The 21,945-nt window shown below is 31.2% G+C and overlaps 1 protein-coding gene across 1 annotated transcript in view; it reads right to left on the reverse strand.

The window, feature by feature from the left end:
- Window positions 1–21,945, reverse strand: part of LOC129807892 (max dimerization protein 1-like) — a 410,647-nt gene that overhangs the window by 379,163 nt on the left and 9,539 nt on the right. The window contains exon 2 of the mRNA XM_055857491.1: window positions 18,745–18,844. Coding sequence (XP_055713466.1) covers window positions 18,745–18,844 — 100 coding nt within the window. The remainder of the gene's footprint in view (window positions 1–18,744; window positions 18,845–21,945) is intronic.

Below are 21,945 nucleotides of genomic sequence, written 5' to 3' on the forward strand. Positions count from 1 at the left end.
GGAAATAAAGTCCACTAAATGATCCTCAAGACAGGATAATAATGGTAGACCGAGAATGGAATCAACGAAAGCAGAAACACGATAATATTTGCGGAGTTCGCAAACGAAGCTATTAGTAGCGTCTGTTGGGATAAAGGAAAATTTTCTGTGATTTGAGAAGCTATCAGTATCGCCTGGTCAATTTTTGTACAAATGTATGAAAGACGAAATGTAAAATATGAAATATCCTAGAATACGAAGTTTCCACAATACCAAATGTGCAATACGAATATGTAAAATACGAAGTTTCCAAATCCCAGATTATCAAGGTTCTAACAAAGAGGAGTCTGATCTGCCTGATAGTGAAAGTCAGTAAGCGTCGTAGTGTACAACGTAAATTAGGCCTTACGGCAGACCTCAGATAATGAGACCATTAGTGACTCATTAAAGACAAATTCCAGATTCTGGACCCGAAAATAAGAAGAATTAAAAACTAAATGTTCTGCTCAATTATAGAAGTAGCGATCGTGTCGTTTGGAATTTTAAGGTTGCCTTCCTGACCTACTTCAGAGTGAGAGGTATGATACCCTGGCGCCATGTATGGTAGAGTCACAGTGTCATGGGAGGGCACAGAGTTCCATAGCTGAGCCGGCGATAGCCAAAAAAAGGGTCACCACATGTCGATAGTAAGCGTCAGTAGCTCCAGAAGGGCTACAAAATAGTTTTATCAATAATGAACTGGTGCAAATGATTTTAAAGAGGTGTCTCCGGTGATTGCCAGTGAAAAGTTAGTCACCCTAAGATGAAAACACTTTTTTGGTTTTTCCATAAAACCAAAAAAAGAAGTGGAAAAACCAAAAAAGTGTTTTCATCTAACTTTTCACTGGCAATCACCGGAGACACCTCTTTAAAAGGCTACAAAATAATTTAAGGTAATTACTTAAAAAGTGCTTAGTTGAAGGTCCTTAATTAAGTACCCAATGTTAAATAGTTCGATGTTCAACAGTACTATTTGTTTCAACCAATTCCGGTCAATAGAACGAGACCGAAAAGAGCGTTCGTGTGAAGAGGAGGACAGTATTGGAAAAGCCATGGAAAAGGGAATTGGTGTTTGAGCTCCGTGTCCTGGGTCTTGCGAATTGGATACTAGGTTGTCCAGAGACCCAGTTAAGTCTTTTAGTTAAATTTTGAACTTATTGCATTTTACTTTAGGGGAATTAAGACTTTCCAGTGCCTGGATCAGAATTTGACGTAGCATACTTTGTCCGCAAATCATCAATTTTCGTGAAGCGGTCTTTAAATTAGACGAGTTTCCAAAAGTCTCAAAATCCTAAATAGCAGCTAATTTTATTGGTTTTTTCAATATCTAATAGGTCATTTGCCCTTAATTATCCAATCCTGTCAAAAATTTCCAACAAAAAAAGAGATGACAACCGTAGCTTTGCGTAGTGCTTGAACTCACAAGGTCTTTGGGTACATACCGCTTTACTACTGATTAAATTAATTAAAAAAAAATAAATAATAAATCATTCCTAAGTAAGAAATTGTTTAAGAAAATTACCTTTTAGAGTATTTTATCATGAGAAGCAAGCTTTCGATCAAATAAAAAAGTAAATCCGAGAAAGGTAAATCATTTACGGGTACTATACCGACTCATGACCGATTAAGTTCGATGCAGTCGGGTTGGAAATTTCAAGATCAAGCAAATCGGTTGAAAAATAGGCCCTTGGTTAAACTTTAATTTTCGAAAATTCAATATTGAAATGGTTTTCGAACATAGGTGTCCAAGGACGCAGTATTCGCCTTGACTACAAGGCTAAAATGAAATATTTCGTAGGAGCCGTTTTTGAAATAAATTGATTGCTAAAAGACTTCTTAAGCGCAATATCAATGTATCTTTTATACCGATAGAAGCACTCTGACATTCCCATTACTCCAATATTAATACGGTTTAAAGTTTCGCAACATTGCGTAGCATTACTCTACATTTTTTTTTTTAATCCAGATAGCATTTCGAAAAGCACTCAAAAATACCTAAAGTGAAGCTTTTTATTTTCGGCACTGGCGCTGATATTGCCTAATCCTCATAATTTCACTAAACCACGTGAATTTAGAAGATCAGACTGATCCTTTGAATTTTGGGCTGATCCCTAAATCGATGCCTGTGTCTATTTTGCACTTTAGGTCTGAAGCCCGTATAAGAGAATTAGATTTAAAACGAACTACTGATTTGGTTGACGAGTAAGTCAAGGCAATTTGCATATCCAAGTAACATTTTAAACACGAATTTATACGGTTAACAGTGGCACATAAAGCCTAATAAAAAGTGAAGCTATTTTTCACTTTTCCTTGTAAAAATTTTGTAGATATTGCACAGCGACTTAAACAAATTTGCTTGTAGTTCTTGTATTATTTTGGCGAGCATAATGAAATATGTATTTTTAGATAGCTTTTAATGCACGATTTCGAAATATATCAGACTAATAAGTCAATTCTCTTTAGGTAAAAACTTGCCAATAGTCTTCAGTGCCTATGTGCAAAAACGTATGGAAAAATGAAATGTCAAGAGGCCCCTGCGGTTAACAACCTCCGTCTGAAACTCACATTAAACGGGCTTCACACTTATAAGGCTTTGTCTTATGACTTAACTGCTGTAATTTCTCAACAAACGATATTTTTGGCATTTTTTTTAGAAATTAAGTAGACAGGCATTTCGTCCATATGCGAAAATACAGTTCAATCATTCCTAATAATGATTTTTCAAGGTCAAATTTTAAATGGCTCTACAGAGCCTATTTCTCAACCGAATGGGTAATGTTTGAGCTTGTTGTAGGTCTTGGAATTTCTGACAATTCTAAACCGGTTCCAATCGGTTTTGAACCGGTAACGAACTGATTATCGTACTCCTAAGCAGTTTGGGGTAATCTTTTGAGTGGTTTATAAATCGGTTCAAATCTGTTGGGATAATAAGAACATCTAGGCCACAGCCTAATAAACCTATATTGTTCCGTAATCAGAGCTTATCCTAAGTTAAACAAATAAGCAAAAATGCAAATCAAGAATTACTAAAATATTCACCTCAATTCTGAAGAGAATAAAAATTCACAGAAAGCCTCAAAAGAACACTTTTTTTCCAAGAAAATCACAATGTATTTCTCAGTACAGTATCTCCTGTGCAATTTTCCCTCAATCGAAAAATTGGCAATCACAGAATTGCATTGGAGTTGCAATATTGAAAAGGCACTACAAGAGCAAGACTTTTTGAAATTGAATAGAATGGAAGAAGAGAGAGAGAGAATGAAAAAAAAGAACTAATATCTCTAAAGGCAGAACATATACAAAGCATTTCAATCTTTGAAAGAAAATTGATCCATATGCAATTTTCTTTTCTTTTTCCCCCCACTAACACAGGTCTGGCACACGGAAAAATCCCCACAAGAATAAATATAAATCACAGTCCTATATTCAATTGCATTTAATATTGAATACAAATGTTTGTGATATACATCCCGAAAAATATATATATATATAATACATATATAGATATATTAGATCTGACATATGGGACTTTAGATAAAATATTTATAAAATCTTCAATGGACACAAAAATTGAAATTGCAAATTGATTCACCACTCAATCGAAATACCATCTTGAGAAATATGTGGAAAATGTGGCGTGAGGCAGAAACTTCACGAAAAAAAAAGAAGAAGAAATAATATAGAACCACACACAAGAGACAAGGACTCCTAAGGAAAATTTCCATTCAAAGTGGAAAATTTATAACACGAAACACTAAAGGAAATTTCCATTTGGAAGGAAATTCACCTTCTAGTTTTTTTTTTCTTTTAATATTGTTCTTGTTTAAGACAGTTGAGACATTGCAAAAGGAAATTGTCTTGAAACCATTTAATCTCTCACAAGACAACTTTCAACTTATGAAAATCACTATAAAAAAAAATAATGAAGGTGAAAGTTCTAATATTTTCAATTAGAACCATTTCAACCCTTGAAAGAAAACTTTCATCTATTACTCAAACTTTCTTATAACCGTTTTCTTTCTCTTATGCCCAGCTAATCCTGCAACATCACACAAGAAGAGACGACACTCAGAATAAGTGTTGCAACAGCAAAAAAAGAAAAGAAAAGAAAAGAGTCTCAAGACATATATAATTGAATTAAGAGCAAAAGGTGAAGAAAGAAAAAAAGACGAGCAACTTCCTTAAATGAATCACAAACGCTCTGTGTGAATTTTCTGTGAGTAAACAGGTGGAGATAGAAGAAAAAAAAACTTTAAGAATTTAAAAATATCGCAAAGAATAAAATACGAGAAATATAAATAAAAACCGCATCATTTCTTCAACTGTTTTCTCACTGTAATTGGCTATGTATAGCCAAGTATTCTTCCAATATTTCTCATCTGCCTTCCTTCATCACCTGACCGACCCCTTCACCAACCACTGCTATCACCTACTATTGCTCGAACTCTACTGAAAGAGCAATAGGGGAGGATGGGGCACTTTCACGCATCCATGACATTCGAAAATTATGAAAATTTGCAAAGTGCTCGAACTCTTGACTTAGATGCTATACCCTAATAGTCCTTTTGCATCATTTAATATTTACCGGTTCTCAACCGATTTATAACGATTCATAAATCACTCAAAAGACTCCACAAACTAGATTAAAGAGAAATGAAATTGATTTTCTAATGACCTAAAGAGAGATTTGAACTCGAGATACTTGTATCAGAGCAAGTGCTCTACCACTTGACTTGATTGAGTGCCCTCTTCAGTAGTATTAAAAAAAAACTCCAAGTGCGTGAAACTGACCCTACATCCACCCTTGTAGAGTGGTTGTCTCTATGATTGTGAAATCTCGGGTTCGACATTCGGCAGCTGCAGATTTTTCAGCAGCCGTATCGAATTAGTCCAAAAAATAGAATGAAAAGTAATGCCAATGCATTGGCAAAGAACCGCCTACAACAAGATAGGCTGGTATAGAAACAACTTCAGCATGAAGAGTTCAGTCGATACAAATACACATTCACTGCAACTGATCCAACCAAGACGGAACCGCCTTGGGGATTAAGATAGACTAGGGAAATAGGGAATGTGTAGTGGGCCTGAACAAGTGGCCTGGGCGGCATGGGTGCAGCGGACCTTAAGCATTTGAGGAAAAGTGAAACACCGGTGTCCCAGATTCAAAAGCAATTTTTTGGACCATTGGAAGTTATTTTGTCCTCTGAATAGTTCGAAATTCAGTTTTTATTTTTGGGACACCGGTATCCCATTCGTCCTTAAAGGGTTAAGCCGATCCATGGACTTAATCTTAATCTTAATCCTAGATATTTCAGAACTTTGAAATTAGTCGAACTTTGAAATTGGCCAGTAAAATTTACTTCCCGGATATTAGAATCTAAGAGAGGTCAAGGTAAAATCTAAAGGAGGATAGTAGATTTTACTATCCGGCTATTAGAATTTACTATCCATAGGATAGTAAATTTTAAAATGTCAAGATGGTAGATTCTAAAGGAAAGTTTCTATGGAGGATGGTATTTTCTACTATCCTTTGAGGCAGTAGAATTTAAAGACACTATTTGTAGAAAATACCATCCAATTTTTTCTCGGTGAACTCAAAAACAATTTTAAAAAAAATCACCTCTAAAACAACGGTTAAGATGCCAAGATAACTCATAAGTTATTCATTTCTTCCTTGGCGTTTATTTAAAAGAATTAAACTACATCTACAAAAGTTGTATTGACTCTATAAGTATCTGGTTTTAAAAATATCTAGCTTTTAAATTTAAAAAGTTAATTTTTCGACTCTAATGCCCCTAGCGGTGATCACATAAAGTTCAAGAGCTCCAAAGGCTTCTATTTCACAAGACCTTTCATTTACGCCACGGTTGATAAAGTTCTGACTATTAGAACAGAAATTATGGTCATTTTGGGATTCATTTTTGAAAAATAATGTTTCAAGTCAGAGATATTTGAACAAGGGTAAATGTTGTTTCACTTTAAACTTGTCCTCTTCAACTCAACTGTACAGACTGCAGATGTATCTTCAATATAATCTAAAAGAGCAAAAAGCAAAGTCTGTATCTTGCAAAGGCATTACACAAAAGCCCTATATCTTCCAGATGAAAGAGCCTGTATCTCTCTTTTGCAGAAATTCACCTTCATCGTCCGATTGACATGGTGTCGCAGCAAAACGGGCAATTTAACTCTCATCGAAGCTTACACTCGCCATTTCTTAGCGAAAAAGTCCACATGTACATAAAAGTGACTTGACTTTTACATACTTGGCAAGAAATACTCGTTTCACTATTTTGTTATTACTAATCATATGTGACAATGTGGACTTTTTTTATCGTTCTTTACGCTTCACTGTATTTGTGTGTCTTTCTATTTCACATCCATAAGTGAATCGAAATGAATAACAACAGTGCCTTGCGAAAGATTACAAACAATCTACCTTTAACGAGGTACATAAGACATTTTTTTAGTGCTTTTTGGAATGTTTTTGACACCAAGACAAATCATTTTAAAAATAGAAATTCATTTTTTTAGACAAAAAAATATTATTTAAGAGTCTCTATGCTGAAATATGCTAGACAAAAAATAGTGTCTTCAGCAGAAACTGTGAATTTCATGTTTTTTCCATAGTTATAACCACTCTGAAATTTTTCCTTTCTCCTTCACACACACTCCCCATCTCTCTCTATCTTTCTCTCTTCTTTTTCCATCAACACACAATTCACTGTATATTGAGCACTACGATTAAATTCATTTATTCCACATAAATACCATATCTCCATCTATTTTTACACAATACCACATACATGTACTGCTGTATATTGAAACATATTGAGTCACTTTAATTTTGCCGTTTCGTTGAGCAAAACCCCAATGTTAACACTACTATTTTTCCTTATCAAATTTCAACAGAAAAAGACAATTTAATCACGTGTTTTTTTTTAAAGGAATTTATAGGATCATTACGAGATTTTCAAAAAGTCAAAAATTAGATTAATAAATTGCTGAAGCTATTTATTCAAATGAGAAAAAAGTTATTTTCAATTAGCCATGACAAACACCATGTAGTCATTTAGTTAGGACACGCTGATCTTTTTTTCCATGACAAAATCTAAATTTTAATTCTAATCAAAAATTGGAATGAAAATTCGACTTATAAAATGTTTTTCTCGAGCAACATTTTTTGTTATTTTTTTATTAAATTATTAAAATAATAATTTAATATTTTCTATAATAAGATTTATTATATTTTTAAATACAGATTTAAATTGGTTTAAACTGTGAGTCTTAATGTTTCCGAAAGAATAAAAATACCTGGAAAATTAAATCGATTTTCATTTATTTTGTTACGATAAAAAAAAAATTGGTTAGAAATTTGATAAAAATTGGTCAACGAAAATTTACTTAATCAGTAATTAATAAAATTTTGTACGCTAAAAATCGTACTTGGGTAGTGAAAAATAAATTTGGTCTGATAAAACGTTAGACTCAACAGCAAATAACTAATTTCGGAAATTTAAAAAAAAAAAATTGGCCTGCTGAATAAAAGAATTCAGTTTTGGTCAGTTAAAAATCGACTTTCTTGAACAAAATAAATTCATTCGGCAAAAAACCAAATTTGGTTACTTAAAAATCGATTTAGTTCAATCAATTAATTTCATTCAGTAAAAAAATCAATTTTGACCTATAATTTAGGTAAGTAAAAAAAACAAATTTGATTACATTTTAGACCAGGAAAATTTCATGAAATCAAAATTTACTTTCCTTTTTTTTCTTAAACGTTTTCCTTATCTCTATCTCACTTTTTCCCCCTCAAAATTAGTTTGAACTAAATTTAATTTGATGTGATATTCAAAAGTGCGAATGAGTAAGACGGTCTTATTCAATTTGCAATTTGAGAAGGAAAAGAATGTGAATTTCGATGTCAGTTAGATTTCAATTAGTTAGTAAATCGAATTTAACATTCGAAAAAACTAGGATGGTAAAAATCTAATTTGATTAGGAAAATATTAATTTCCGTCTGTAAAAGGAATATAAATTAGTAAACAAAAACAAATTCCAATAATTAAAAAACTTACTTTCAAAAAAAAATCTTTGGTCTATAAAAAAAGGACGATAAGAATCAATTTTGTTTAATAAATTAATTCCATGCGGTCAAAAAATCAAATTTGGTTGGAAAAAATTTTAGGTAGTACAAACATTTGGTTAATTAAAAATCGATTTCATTCGACAAATTAATTTCAGTTAGTAAACAATTTAATTTTGCTCTTAGAAAAAAATTAGGATGATTGCGCCTCCCGCACATCTTTGCGATCGATGAAATTTCATAAAATCAAAATTCATGTCCCTTTCTTTCTCAAAAGATTTGCATAGGTTTATCCTATTCTTTCGGTCTGAAAATTGGACTGAACTAAATTTAATTTGGTGTGATTTGCAATACAATCCCTCGGATACAAAATTGTACCAAACTAAATTTAATTTGGTACGATGTTCAAAAGAAGAAGAAGGGTACGAAAGAAGGAGATAGACATATGCTAAATTTTTAAGAAAGAAATAGATATGAATTTTGACTTTATGAATTTTTCCTGATCTAAAAGGTGTGCCGGAGCTATATAGATCAAATTTGATTAATTAAAAAATGGATTTCGTTCAATAAAGTAATTTGTCTGGTTAGAACAAAAACCAATTTGGGTCGATAAAAGATCAATTTGAATTGGTGAAAAATCAATTTAGCCTAGACAAAAAAGAACATTTTCTTGAAGAAATATAAATTGCTGTCAGCAAAAATATATATTTTTCTACAAATTCATTAAAATGAAGAAAAAATTAAATTTGGTCAATAAAAATATCAATTTACATCTGTAAAACAAATCAATTTAGGTTGGCAAAAAATTAACTTTGGAAAATAAAAAAAATCATTTTTGACAATATACTAATTCAGTTACTAGGCAAATAAATTTTGATTAGTAAAGTCAATTTTATCCAATAAGTTAATTTCAGATAGTACAAAAATCAATTTAGGTCGGTAAAAAAATCAAATTTGCTCAATGAAAAGATGACTGATTTGTTTTGCAATGCATTGAAATAGAGAAATAAATCAATATTAATATTTATTTTTACACTGAACAAAAAGCCTTAAAAAATGTTTTCTTCTTCAAACCAAAATTGATTATTTTTACTGACCAAAATTGTTTTTTTTTTTTTTTCAATAAAAAATAATTTTCACTGCTCATAACTCCTTATCATTCAGTTGATTAATTTTTGCACATTAAATTTAATACTTCTCCAATTTTTTTCTTGTAGCTCATCAACTATTTAACAATCAAATAAAACAAATAGAGAAATAATTTAAGTAATTATTCAAAATTTAAGTAAATTCTAATATACTTTTTTATACGGTGGAAGATTGTTATTTTTGTATTTCATTTGCAAATATTTGTTTTTAATATCAATTAAAATACAATTTCATATTTTATTCTGAAGAAAAGCAATTGTTTTTTTTTTCAGATTAAAAAAAAACTTGCAATTCAACCTGAAGTAAAAATTAAATAACAAACATATTCTCATCTGTATTGGTATTATTTTTCTTTCCATTATGTGCTCGATGTTTGCTGAAAAATGGCGTGACTATTGTTATCTGTGTGTGTTTTTGTTTGTTCAGGGAGAATTCGAAAAAAAATACAACATAAACACCGAAGAATAAAATGAAAATATAAAATGATAAAATTTGCCTCAATTTTTGCCGAGAAATTGATAATGAATCGACTAGACTCTCTGTCGACTTCAAGTCACCGCAATTGACATTAGTCTGTGTTAGGAAAATACGATATGACGAGGGCAAAAATAGAATAGATACGAGAGAAAATGCAATTTTGAAAATTGCATTTAAAAGTCATACTTCTTTTCCTCTTTTTCCAATCTACAAAAGAAGGGGAAATTTTATGCAAGAAGAGCTCTGCAAATGATAAAAGTATAAAAGAAAAACAAGATACATTAAAAGTGTCTGTGATATATTCCTTAAATTTTAATCACGATTCCAGCATTTTAATTTATCTTTCTACCAACTGCATTTGTGGCAATATAAATCTCTGTAACATCCAGAGTACAAGTGTTTGACGTTCATTACTCCGCAGCAAGTAATAATATTTATTAGAATAATGCTGTATGATCGTATTTACTGCCTTTTCATTTTTCTCTCTCTCTCTCTCTTTTAGCTCTGGAGAAGATAAAATTCTGCAGGTTATGGACAAAAACACTAATGTTCACCTAATTTGAATGAATTATTAACTTCTTCCGCTCTTAAATTGCATTTTTGTAATAGAAAAGTGTGTCTTGAATAATTTGAATTGATGCTATTCTTTACATCGACGAATTTACTTAGAAGTAAAAAAATATCGATTGCCTGTAGTAAAATAATAAATATCTAGCTTATGTTGGACTTATCAAACGGTTATGCGCTTCAAAAAATGATTTGTACCATCCTAACCTTTAATAGGTTAAAATTGACTTGTTTACTAACCGAAATTGATTCATTGAACCAAATTGATTTTGTAACTAACCAAATTTAAATTTCCTTTACTAACCTAAATTTGTTTTAGAGCCCATATTTGATTTTATACTAAATGAAACAAATTCATCGAACAAAATTGACTTTGAACATACCAAAATTGATTTTTACCATCCTGCTATGTTAAAATTGTTTTCTTTGCTAACTGAATTAATTTATTGAACAAAATAGATTTTTTAACTAACGAAATTTGCTTTTTACCGAATGAAATTAATTCATTGAGTTCAATTTACTTTCAACTAACTAAAATTAATTCATTAAACAAGATTTACTTTTATTAATACGGCACACCTTTTAGATCAGGAAGATTTCATGAAATCAAAATTCACATCCCTTGCCTTCTCAAAAGTTTTGCATATGTCAATCTCATTCTCACGCACTCCAAATTCGGTCGAGCTAAATTTAATTTGTTATGGCTCGGGCACACCTTTTAGATCGGTAAAATTTCATGTGATTGAAATAGATGTTTTATTCTTTCGCACTCAAAATTCGATTGAACTAAATTTAATTTGGCGTGAAGTTCAAAAGAAGAAGAAGAAGAGTCCGAAAGACTGGAATAGATATATACAAAATGTTTAAGAAAGAAAATGATGTGAATTTCGATTACATGAAATTTTCTCGATCTAAAAGGTGTGCCGGAGCCATTAAGATTAAAAAAAAAGAATGCGAAAGAGTGGGATAGACATATGCAATAGATTTGGGAAATTGAAGGATGCGAATTTCGACTGAATGAAATTTTCCTGATCTAAAAGGTGTGCCGGAGGCATTAACTACACTGAATCAAACTACAATTCAACTACACTTTACTGAATTCAATTAATTTACAGACCAAAGTTAACATTGAACTAACCAAAATTGATTTTTGGTCACCGAATTTAATTTACTGACTGAAATCGATTTTTTAACCAACCAAATTTGATTTATTTACTCAAAGAAACCATTTCATTGATCAAAATTAACCAACCAAAATTGATTTTTACTATCCTAATTTTTTCATGGGTCAAAATTAATTTGTTTACTAACCGAATTTTTTTCTTTGATCAATATCGATTTTAAACTAACCATATTTGCTTTTTACTCAATGAAATTAATTCAATTAACAAAATTTACTTTCAACTAACCAAATTCGATTTATATAGTGAATTAAATTAATTTACTGAACAAAGTCGACATTTAAAAAACTAAAATTGTTTTTTTACCATCCTAATTTTTTCATAGGTCAAAATTAATTTGTTTACTAACCGAAATTTACTCTTTGAATATCAATTTTAAACTAACCATATTTGCTTTTTACTCAATGAAATTAATACATTAAACAAAATTTACTTTCAACTAACCAAATTCTATTTATTTACTGAAATAAATTAATTAACTCAACAAAGTCGGCCTTTAAGAAACCAAAATTGTTTTTTATCATCCTAATTTTTATAGGTCAAAATTGATTTTTTATCTAAGTGAAATTAATTTATAAAACGAAATCGCTATTTAGCTAACCAAATTTGATTTTCTATACTGACCGAAATTTGATCTACAATCTAAAATTGATTTTTTCCAAACCAAATTTGATTTTTCTTAATAATCGAAATTTGTTTTAGAATACAGTTTAATTTATAGAAATATTAAATAAGCCAGGGATAGCAAAAAAAACCATTTCTTTTAATTTTGAATCTCTGTAATTTAAAATCAGTGATTCCTATTATATTTTTGCACCGGAAGCTATAATTTTGCAATAGAAAGTTTCAGAGGAATTGAAAAATTTAATATTTGTGAGAAAGTGCCACAATGAAAGGATCATCAATCACTCTCATGAATAATCTGCTCGTAAAAAATGTTTTTAGCCAGGAGACAGATATATATTTTGTGCAATTAATGTCTCTTTATAAAATTTATAACTCAATAAAACAATTGTTTTTGACTTATTTGTTAATTATGGAGCCTCAAAGAGCTAAAAAGAACAATATAGGATTGTTAAAAGTAGATAGCAAAATTAAAAATTGACTGTCAAGTTATATATACGCAAAAGAAAACCACGACCATTAGTTTGTATTATTTGCTATTTTCAGGAGGACAAGAACTTCTGGGTAATGCAAAAGATATGGGAACTATGGGGGCGTGGTTTATTTTTGGATTAGCCTGAAAATTTCTAGTAATACTTATACTGATAATATGTAATTCTACATTAAAATTTGGTTATGAATTACTATCAAAGAAGGCGTGGCCTAAAAGTCATTTCATGAAATTCTGTTGAAAACTAAAATTTAGTTGAATTTGCGAAATATGCAATTAATTAAGCAACGTCTTCTATCAGTTTGCTGATATTTACATCATTTTCATCACATTATTTTGTGTTTCCGTAAGAGTAGGCGTGGTCAAAAAATAAATTTAGACAAAATTTTGTGGAGAATGCCCCAATTTTTCCAAAGAATGGTTAATTCATTAAAAAATTGCATTTAAGAATTCTATGACATTTTCATCTCTTTCAATAGTTCTATAGTTCGGAAACATTTCCTAAGAAAGCGTGGCCTGAAATTACTTTTTGCGTAGAATAACCTGCATATTTCCAAAGAAATGCATAGCTCATTTTGAGCCTTTTCAATAGTTACAAACATTGGCATCTCTTTCATCGTTACAGTATCTTACTTGGAAATATTCCCGAAGAGGGCGGGGCTAAAAAATATTTCTGTAAGTAATTTTACAAAGAATATCTAACTCTTTTCCATACAAAAATATATTGCTTATTATAGGCGAGCTTTATTAACAGTTTTATGACATTTACACCGCGTACATTGCAACAGTTGCTTTATATGGGAAATATTGTTAAAGATGGCGTGACTTAAAAATACTTTTCGATAGAATTTTCTGAAGAATATTTTACTATTTTTCAAATACATTTACAGCTCGCTAAACGAGATTTTCCAACAGTTTGCTGACCACTTACATCACTTTTATCGCAAGAACTTTTCAGTTGGGATTATTCCTTGTGGTATAAAATTATTTGAAGACAAATTTTGTAAAAGATAGCCTGCTTTCAATCCAAAGAAATAATTAGCTTAATGTTTTTTTTTACGTTTTGTTGTAAATTACATATCTTTCATAACCAAAACTCTTCACATGATAATTAATCTCTAAGAGGGCGTGGTCTAAAATTAATTTTGGAAGGAATTTTATAAAGAATATCCTGCTACTTAAAGAGATTATTAGCTTACTAAACAAGCTTTTCCAACAGTTTTGGTGACGATTTACATAATTTGTACCGAAAGATGCTTTAAATTCGGAATTGCTCCTGAAAAGGGCGTGACCTAAAAATACTTGCAAGTCGAATTTTGTAAAGAACATCCCACTATTTCTTTTACAATTTTCCTGCTATTTTTACAACAGTTCTCTATCCATTTACTTCACTTTTATCAGAACAAGTTTTCAGATGGAAGTTACTGCCTAATAGGGAGTGGCCTAAAGATGCTTTTAAGTGGAATTTTATAAAGAACAACCTTCTAGTTTTCAAAGAAATTTAAAGCTTTCCAAATGACTTTTTTCAACAGTTTTCCCAGTATTTATATTACTTTTACCGCAAGGTTTCACTTAGGAATCACTCCTAAAGAGGGCGTGGCCTAAAGTTACTTTTTAAGTTGAATTTTGTAAAGCACACCCTGCTCTTTCCCAAAGAAATTTGTAGCTTACCAAACGAGTTTTTTCATCAGATTTCTAACCATTTACATCACTTTTATTTCAAGAAATTTTCTCTTGAGAATTATTCCCGAAGGGGGCGTGGTCTAAAGTCACTTTTAAACGGAATTTTGTAAAGAATATTCGACATTTTCCAAAGAAATTAGTAAAACATTATATACACATTAGTTATCTATGCGCAGCACCTAAGTACCAAAACAAAAATAGCGACATGTTAAGTTAAACGGACAATGTTGTGTATGACATCGTTATCAGAAGGCCCAACAACAACCTTCACAAGGTCTTTTCCTTCTCTTTCTGCCACATCGGTCAAATATTGAAAAATGTATGTCGTGAATTTTTTTCTTCCCTCCGCGATGCACATTTTTATTGGCCATTAATATATTTTTTTTCCTTGAGGTATCTTCAACATTTTTGCAATTACACACCTTCACATTGTATCTTTTATCTCACCTTATAGGTTAAAATACTACTTTTTTGGGCAATGTTCTCCCCTCCCTCCTCAACAACTCTCATAAATTACCACAATTTATCACTTAATTTTCTTATGCTGCCTTTTTTTCTTTCAACGTCTTCAACATACCACCAACTGCCTCATGTTCAACACCAAAAATTGCTTCCTTGCGCGTGTTTTGCATTTATACAGGTAAACATATTGCTCCAATATGGTGAAAAAAAGTATAAAGCAATACAACAGAAAACATCTTTCTTATTGCACAAGTTATTTTTATCCATCGGATTTACAAGACACATCCACTTAAATACATGGGATTTTCTCATTGAAGAAATATATTAAAAAAATTTAATATTGAACAAGTCTCTTATCAGTTGACCAATAGATAGTAAAGAATTGTGAGGAGGATATAAATGTTGAAAGAGAGGTAGGTGAGACAGGTGAAAAGAGATAAAAAAAGATATGTGAAAAAGGTGAATTGCATTTGCCTTGAGAGATGCAATTAATCGTACATTCACCGCAATGTTCGATGTGAAAAGTAAAGAATTTTCACAGTTTTTTTTTCACAAATAATTGCTATTTAGAAAAACAACATAATCTTAGAGCAATATTGTAATAGCTTTCTTCCTTTAAAAGCTTAAAGATTATTGATCATTTTAAGGTTATCTGCTTCTAACCTAATAAATTTTCAATTACAGAAAAAAATGTTCTACACTAGATGGCGCAATTAGCAAGTTGTGCACGTCGTATGACAGAATATCAACTTAGTTATTTTAAAATAAGCGAAAGACAGCAGCGCCACGAGTGCCATTTTGACAAAGTTCAAATGTTCTCCAAACTTTGAATTTTTCAAAAATCAAACACAAATTATTCAAAACTCCCTTTTTTCATATTTATCAAAAATTAAGAAGAGTTTTTAAGCAAAATCGAACTCCCCTGACAAAAAAAAACGACTTTCCCAGAAGAATTACATTGATTAAAAATAGAGATAATAAAATTCTCAATTTGAGTCACGTTTGTTTTTCGCAAATACCAAAATATATAATATGGTTATATATACAATCTCTAAATACTTCGACTAAAAATAACAAACACGATTCCAATAATAAACTCTTCTTATGTATTTAATTCCAATACATTGCACAAAAAAATAAACAAATGATAACAACTTTCAAATTAGAAATATTCAATTTAAATGCAAAGTAGATTCATATACGAAAATGGTTATTTTTGGACATACCCCTACCCTGAAGTTTGGCAATTAAAGTTTTTTTTTCAAATTTAATTTAAAATGGCAAATCGATAGATGACACGATATTTTGCGCAACTAAACAAGAATTTTATGTTAAAAACAATTGGAATTGACAAGCTTATACAATAGGTGTTCAGATATTTTTTATTGAGCCAGCAAAATGGAGAAAAAATTAGATGTCACTTTGACTTCTGTCAATCTGTCAAAAGGTAATGTCATAAAAATCATCCATCTAACATCCATTGAACTTTAGTTAGAAAACTTTTAATAAATACATTACAGTGCTTTACGGTTTGATTTTGAAAAACATGACTGACGTCACTTTGACAATCGTCAATCTGTCAAACTTAAACGTCAAAAAGCCAATAGAAATGTACCAGAACTCCAATGGACAATCGTCTAACAAATACCATTACAAAACTTTTCTTCCACAATTTGTTTTGTTTATTTTGAATTTGAAAATAGTGGAAAACGTCACTTTGACATCTGTCAAAATAACATAAATGTCATTTGCATAACGATCATAGAACTCTTAATTGGCAAGCTTCTAACAAACATCAATACAAAGTTTGTCAGAGTGTTTCATTTTAAATACGAAACGTATCAGTAAAGGACTGTATCACATCACATTGTGACATTTGTCAATCTCAAGCAAAAATATTTTTAGAAAAGAAAGTCCTCCGCGTAGTAGTAATAAAACTTGGACAAGTTTCCAACAAAGAACATTACAAAGCTTTTATTTTAGAGCATGCTTTTTTGTAATCCTGAATTCGTAAAAACTGTAAAACATTTTTTGACGTTTTTGACGTGTATACAATCTATCCAACAAGAACGTTACAACAAACTTCCAACAAATATCATTACACAGCTTTACTTTCCGAGTTTTTTTTTGAAATCTGAATTCGAAAAAAAATGTAATACGTCACATTGACGTTTTTGACATCTATCAACCTTTCAAACATAAACGTGAAAAGTTATCAGCGTAATAGTTATAAAAATCTAATAAAAACTTCCACGAAACATCATTACAAAGCTTTTCAAGTATTTTTCTTTAAACTCAGAATTCGAAAAAATGTAAAACGTCAGATTGACATTTTTTACATCTGTCAATCTATCAAGCAGAAACGTGAAAAGTCGTCCATATAGTCATAAAACTCTAATGAAGAAACTTATGACAAAGATCATTACAAAGACATTCTTTTATAGTATATTGTTTTAATTGCTTATTTGAAAAACTGAAAAAAAACGTCACATTGACGTTTTTGACATCTGTCACCCTATCACACAGAAACGTGAAACATCATCCGCGTGATAGTCATAAAAATCTAATAAAAAGCTTCCAACAAATATCATTATAAAGATTTTCGAGTAGTTTTTTCATTTCTGAATTCGAAAAAACTACTAAACGTCACATTGACGTTTCTAACATCTGTCACCCTGTCACACAGAAACGTGAAACGTTATCCGCGCAATAATCATAAAAATCTAATAAAAAGCTTCCAATAAATATCATTATAAAGCTTTTCGAGTAGTTTTTTTTTCATTTCTCAATTCGAAAAAACTGCAAAACGTCACATTGACGTTTCTGACATCTGTCACTCTATCAAGCAAAGAAACGTGAAACGTTATCCGCGTGATAGTAATAAAAATCTAATAAAAAGCTTCCAACAAATATCATTATAAAGCTTTTCGAGTAGTTTTTTCATTTCTGAATTCGAAAAAACTACTAAACGTCACATTGACGTTTCTGACATGTGTAACCCTATCACACAGAAACGTGAAACGTCATCCGCGTAATAGTCATAAAAATCGAATAAAAAGCTTCCAACAAATATTACAAAGTTTTTCGAGTAGTTTTTTTCAAATTTCTGAACTCGAAAAAACTGTAAAACGTCACATTGACGTTTCTGGCATCTGTCAATCTATCAAATAGAAAAATTTTTAAAAACCTACGTAACGATAAATTAAAGTCTATTTGACAAGTTTGCAAGCAATTTCATAATGAATAATTTCTTTCGTGTTTTTTTAAGTTTTAAATGAATAAATAAAATACTGACAAATCGTCGGTTGAATCAGCAAGTGTTCTAACTGCATTTGCGTTCTTTCTGCATTCGTTGGGAACGAATTCTCGTTTTGTTTTGAATGCAACGAATGTAGACACAGAGGAAATGCATTTAGCGCAGTTTATGATCTAACCGACGATATGTCAATTTGACATCTGTCAATCTGTCAAAATTATTTTTAAAAAAAATCATCCTGGTAACTTTCAAAATTTTCTAACACTTTTCAACAGGTAAAAACCTACCTAAATGACTATTTCCGGACACTTTTGCTCTTCCCCAACAACAATAAATAGAAAACAGTGAAATGTTTTTGATTTCAAGAACACTCAAATACACTCTAAAATTACATCATAGAAGCAATTTTCTTATCAGCCCAGAAAGTGCCCCATTAAGTGCTTTCTTTTCAATTTCACACAATTCCCCAGATAAATTTCTCCCCGATAATATTTCACTTGTGAGAAACTCCGGTGGAAATTGTGAAGGTCTTGTGAACATATCTTTCTTTCTTCTTTTTTTTTGACTAAGGAGTGTCATGTGAATTTTTTTCACCCACAACAAGTTTGATGAACAGAAAAAAACAACAAAAACAGCAAAAAAAAAGAACACGTAAGTGACTGTAAAATTCCCTAATTTATGCCATTCTCTCCACGGCAGAACAAAAGAAGAGTCTACGAGGTAGGTGGAATAAGAAGAAAAAAAATATGCTTACCGGTTCCCTGATGACTTCTTCGACTTGGCCTTCCTGTTGCTGGAATTTCTATTGGTTTTGTCTGGCATCGGGAGGCTCGATGCATAGCCATGCTCTTGCTCTGTGAACCGCATCCCAGGAACAAGTCGACACAAAAAAAATAGGGAGAGAAAGAGAAAAGAACAAATTAGACAATTGATCGTTAAACAGAAATATACAAGAAAATAACAAATAAATAAAATAAAAGATGGAACGAGAGGAAAAAACTCCAAAAAAAAAAACAAATCACTCTGTAAATATTCTTTAAGTGATTATGATTATTTTAAAGCCCACGCATTGAATCTTTTTTTCTTTTACTTATTTTTCTCTCTTCACAAAATTCGTCTGTTACTCAATGTTTTTGTGTCTCTTCTCTCTCTCTTTCTCTTGCACTTTTCCCCTTCACTCACAAAAAGAAGCTGATAAGATAGTGAAAATTATTACATAAAAAAACACAGTCAGAGAGAAAGAGAGAAACAAATTCCTTAAGCAAGTCATTTGACGTGAATTTCTTTCTTTTCTTGAAAAAAAAATATTAATGTGATAATATTTTCTAATTTCATTTTATGATGATTCAACTTTATTGACTTTTTCATAAGTTATTTTATTTTAAAAGTTCAAGAATGATGGGGTAAGCAGAGGTAATTTTGTTTGGTAAACAAATTTCAGGCATTTGTTGTGAGAGTGAGTGGGATAACTCTATTTGTCCTGCTCGCACATCTTTACGGTTCAGTGGAATTCAACCGAATAAAATTGTGCTTTGTGATTTTACTATCAGAACTCCACAGAAAAGATGGAAAAGATCCTGGAATTTCCGACAATTCCGAACCGGTTCTAATCGCTTCTGAACCGGTAATGAACCGATTATGAACCGAAAACTATTTTTTTATCTGAAATTCAATTATAATGGCTCCAGCACACCTTTTAGATCAGGAAAATTTCATAAAATCGAAATTCACATCCCATTCATTCATAAAAGTTTAGCATATGTCTATCCTGCTCTTTTGTACTCTTCTTTTTCTTTTGAACATCATACCAAATTAAATTTAGTTCAGTCTAAATTCGAACCCGAAAGAGTGGGACATACTTATGCAAATCTTTTGGTAAAGAAAGGGACGCGAATTTAGCTTTCATGAAATTCTACCGATCTAAAAGGTGTGCCGAAGGCATAATACCCCTAAAGCCATTTTGGGGGATCTTTTGAGTGATTTATAAATCGGTTTAAATCTGTTGTGAACCGGTAAACGGGATAAAATGAGTGATGCGAAAGTACTTTTGAGGTATAGCATCTGTCAGCAGTTTGACAATTTCGCAAACCCTAGATCCCTTTTAGATAAGGAAAATTTTCATGAAATCAAAATTCACATCAATTTCTTTCTCAAGAGTTTTGCATATGTCTATTCTGCTCTTTCGTCTTCTTCTTCTTCTTTTGATCGTCATACAAATTCAATTTAGTTTAATCTAATTTTCAGTATGAAAAATAGTTGAACAAGCAAATGCAATACATTTGAGAAAGAAAGGAATGTGAATTTTGATTTCACGTAAATTGGCATATCCTAATGGCTTCGGCACACGCTTTAGATCAAGAAAATTTCATGCAGTCGAAATTCGAATCCCTTTTTCACACGCTTTGCATATGTCTATCCTACTCTTTTGTACTCTTATTCTTTTCTTGCAAATCACACCAAATTAGATTTAGTTAAGTCCAATTTTCAGACTGAAAGAATGGGATAAACCTATGCAAATCTTTTGAAAAAGAAATGGACGCGAATTTTGTTTTCATGAAATTTTACCGATCTAAAAGGTGTGCCGGAGGCATAAATAAATCAAAATGGTCAGTAATGGCTCCGGCACACCTAGATCAAGAAAATTTCATGAAGTCAAAATTCACGTCCCTTTCTTTCTCAAAAGATTTGCCTAAGTCTATCCCATTCTTTCGGTCGTCTCAAAACTTGACTGAACTAAATTTAATTTGGTCAGACGTTCAGAAGAAGAAGAAGGGTACGAAATAGTGGGATAGACATATACAAAGCTTTTAGGAAAGAAAAGGATGTGAATTTTGACTTTATGAAATTTTCTTGATCTAAAAGGTATGCCTGAGCGATAACAATCCTATTTCCGAATGCAAACGAGGTAAAAAGTGATAATAACATGAATTTTGTTCCCAAAGACATTTTCAGGACCGAAAAAAGCCCGTGAATTCACTCCTACGACACAGAAAAATTGCATAGCTACAGGAGATATTCCTGGAACAAGTAACAGAAACGCCATAATGTATGCAAAACGTTTTGACGCCAACAGTTTGTAAGAAGATAATTTATATGAAAGCCTTTCAGCAGTTCGTTGTCACTCTAACTGTAAGTCCCTGCAAATTCCTTTATATCAAACGGAATATTATTTATCATTATTTTTCCTGTGTTAAGAATATTTCGCTATTCTTAGTCATTTACAAAAATATTGCTAAATCTCCTGTAGCTTTACTTTAGTCTATAGAAAACTTAAAGCTTTTTTTATTTAGGAATTATTTTCAAATGGTTGAGAATCATCAAAAGTAAAGGACATTGAAGAATTGTCTTTGTTTTGGGAACATGTATTTGTGACTTTCTGCGAAAGTGAGCGAGATGACTATATTTAGCTGTCAATCACACGCACTGAAACATCAAAAAGATATTTACAAGACACGTTAATGTACGTTCGGTATTATGCGCAATGCACAATGTTTTGTTTTGTAAACATGTTTTTAAAATTTCCTATGAGAGAGAGAAAGATAACTAGCTGTCGGTTTCATTCACTCTCATTGAAATGTCAAAAACATGTTTACGAAATAAAAGTTATTATGCGCTGGGCATTATGCGCAACGCACAATATGTTTTGTTTTGTAAACATGTTTTTGACATTTCAATGAGAGCGATTGAGATCTAGATCTAGTCATCTCTTTCACTCTCATAGACAATTTTGAAAACATATTTAAAACAAAAATTATTGTGCGCTGGTCATTACTCGCAACGCACAATGTAAACATGTTGTTTGTAAACATGTTTTTGACGTTTCAGTAAGAGTGAATTACAGCCTAATATAGTAATCTCATTCACTCTCATATACAGTTTCGAAAATATGTTTACAGGACAAAACTTATTGAGCGTTGAGCTTTATACCCAGCGCACAATAACTTTTGCTTTGTAA

This window comes from Phlebotomus papatasi, chromosome 3, assembly GCF_024763615.1.
Source record: "Phlebotomus papatasi isolate M1 chromosome 3, Ppap_2.1, whole genome shotgun sequence".
In the NCBI taxonomy this organism is placed as follows: domain Eukaryota; kingdom Metazoa; phylum Arthropoda; class Insecta; order Diptera; family Psychodidae; genus Phlebotomus; species Phlebotomus papatasi.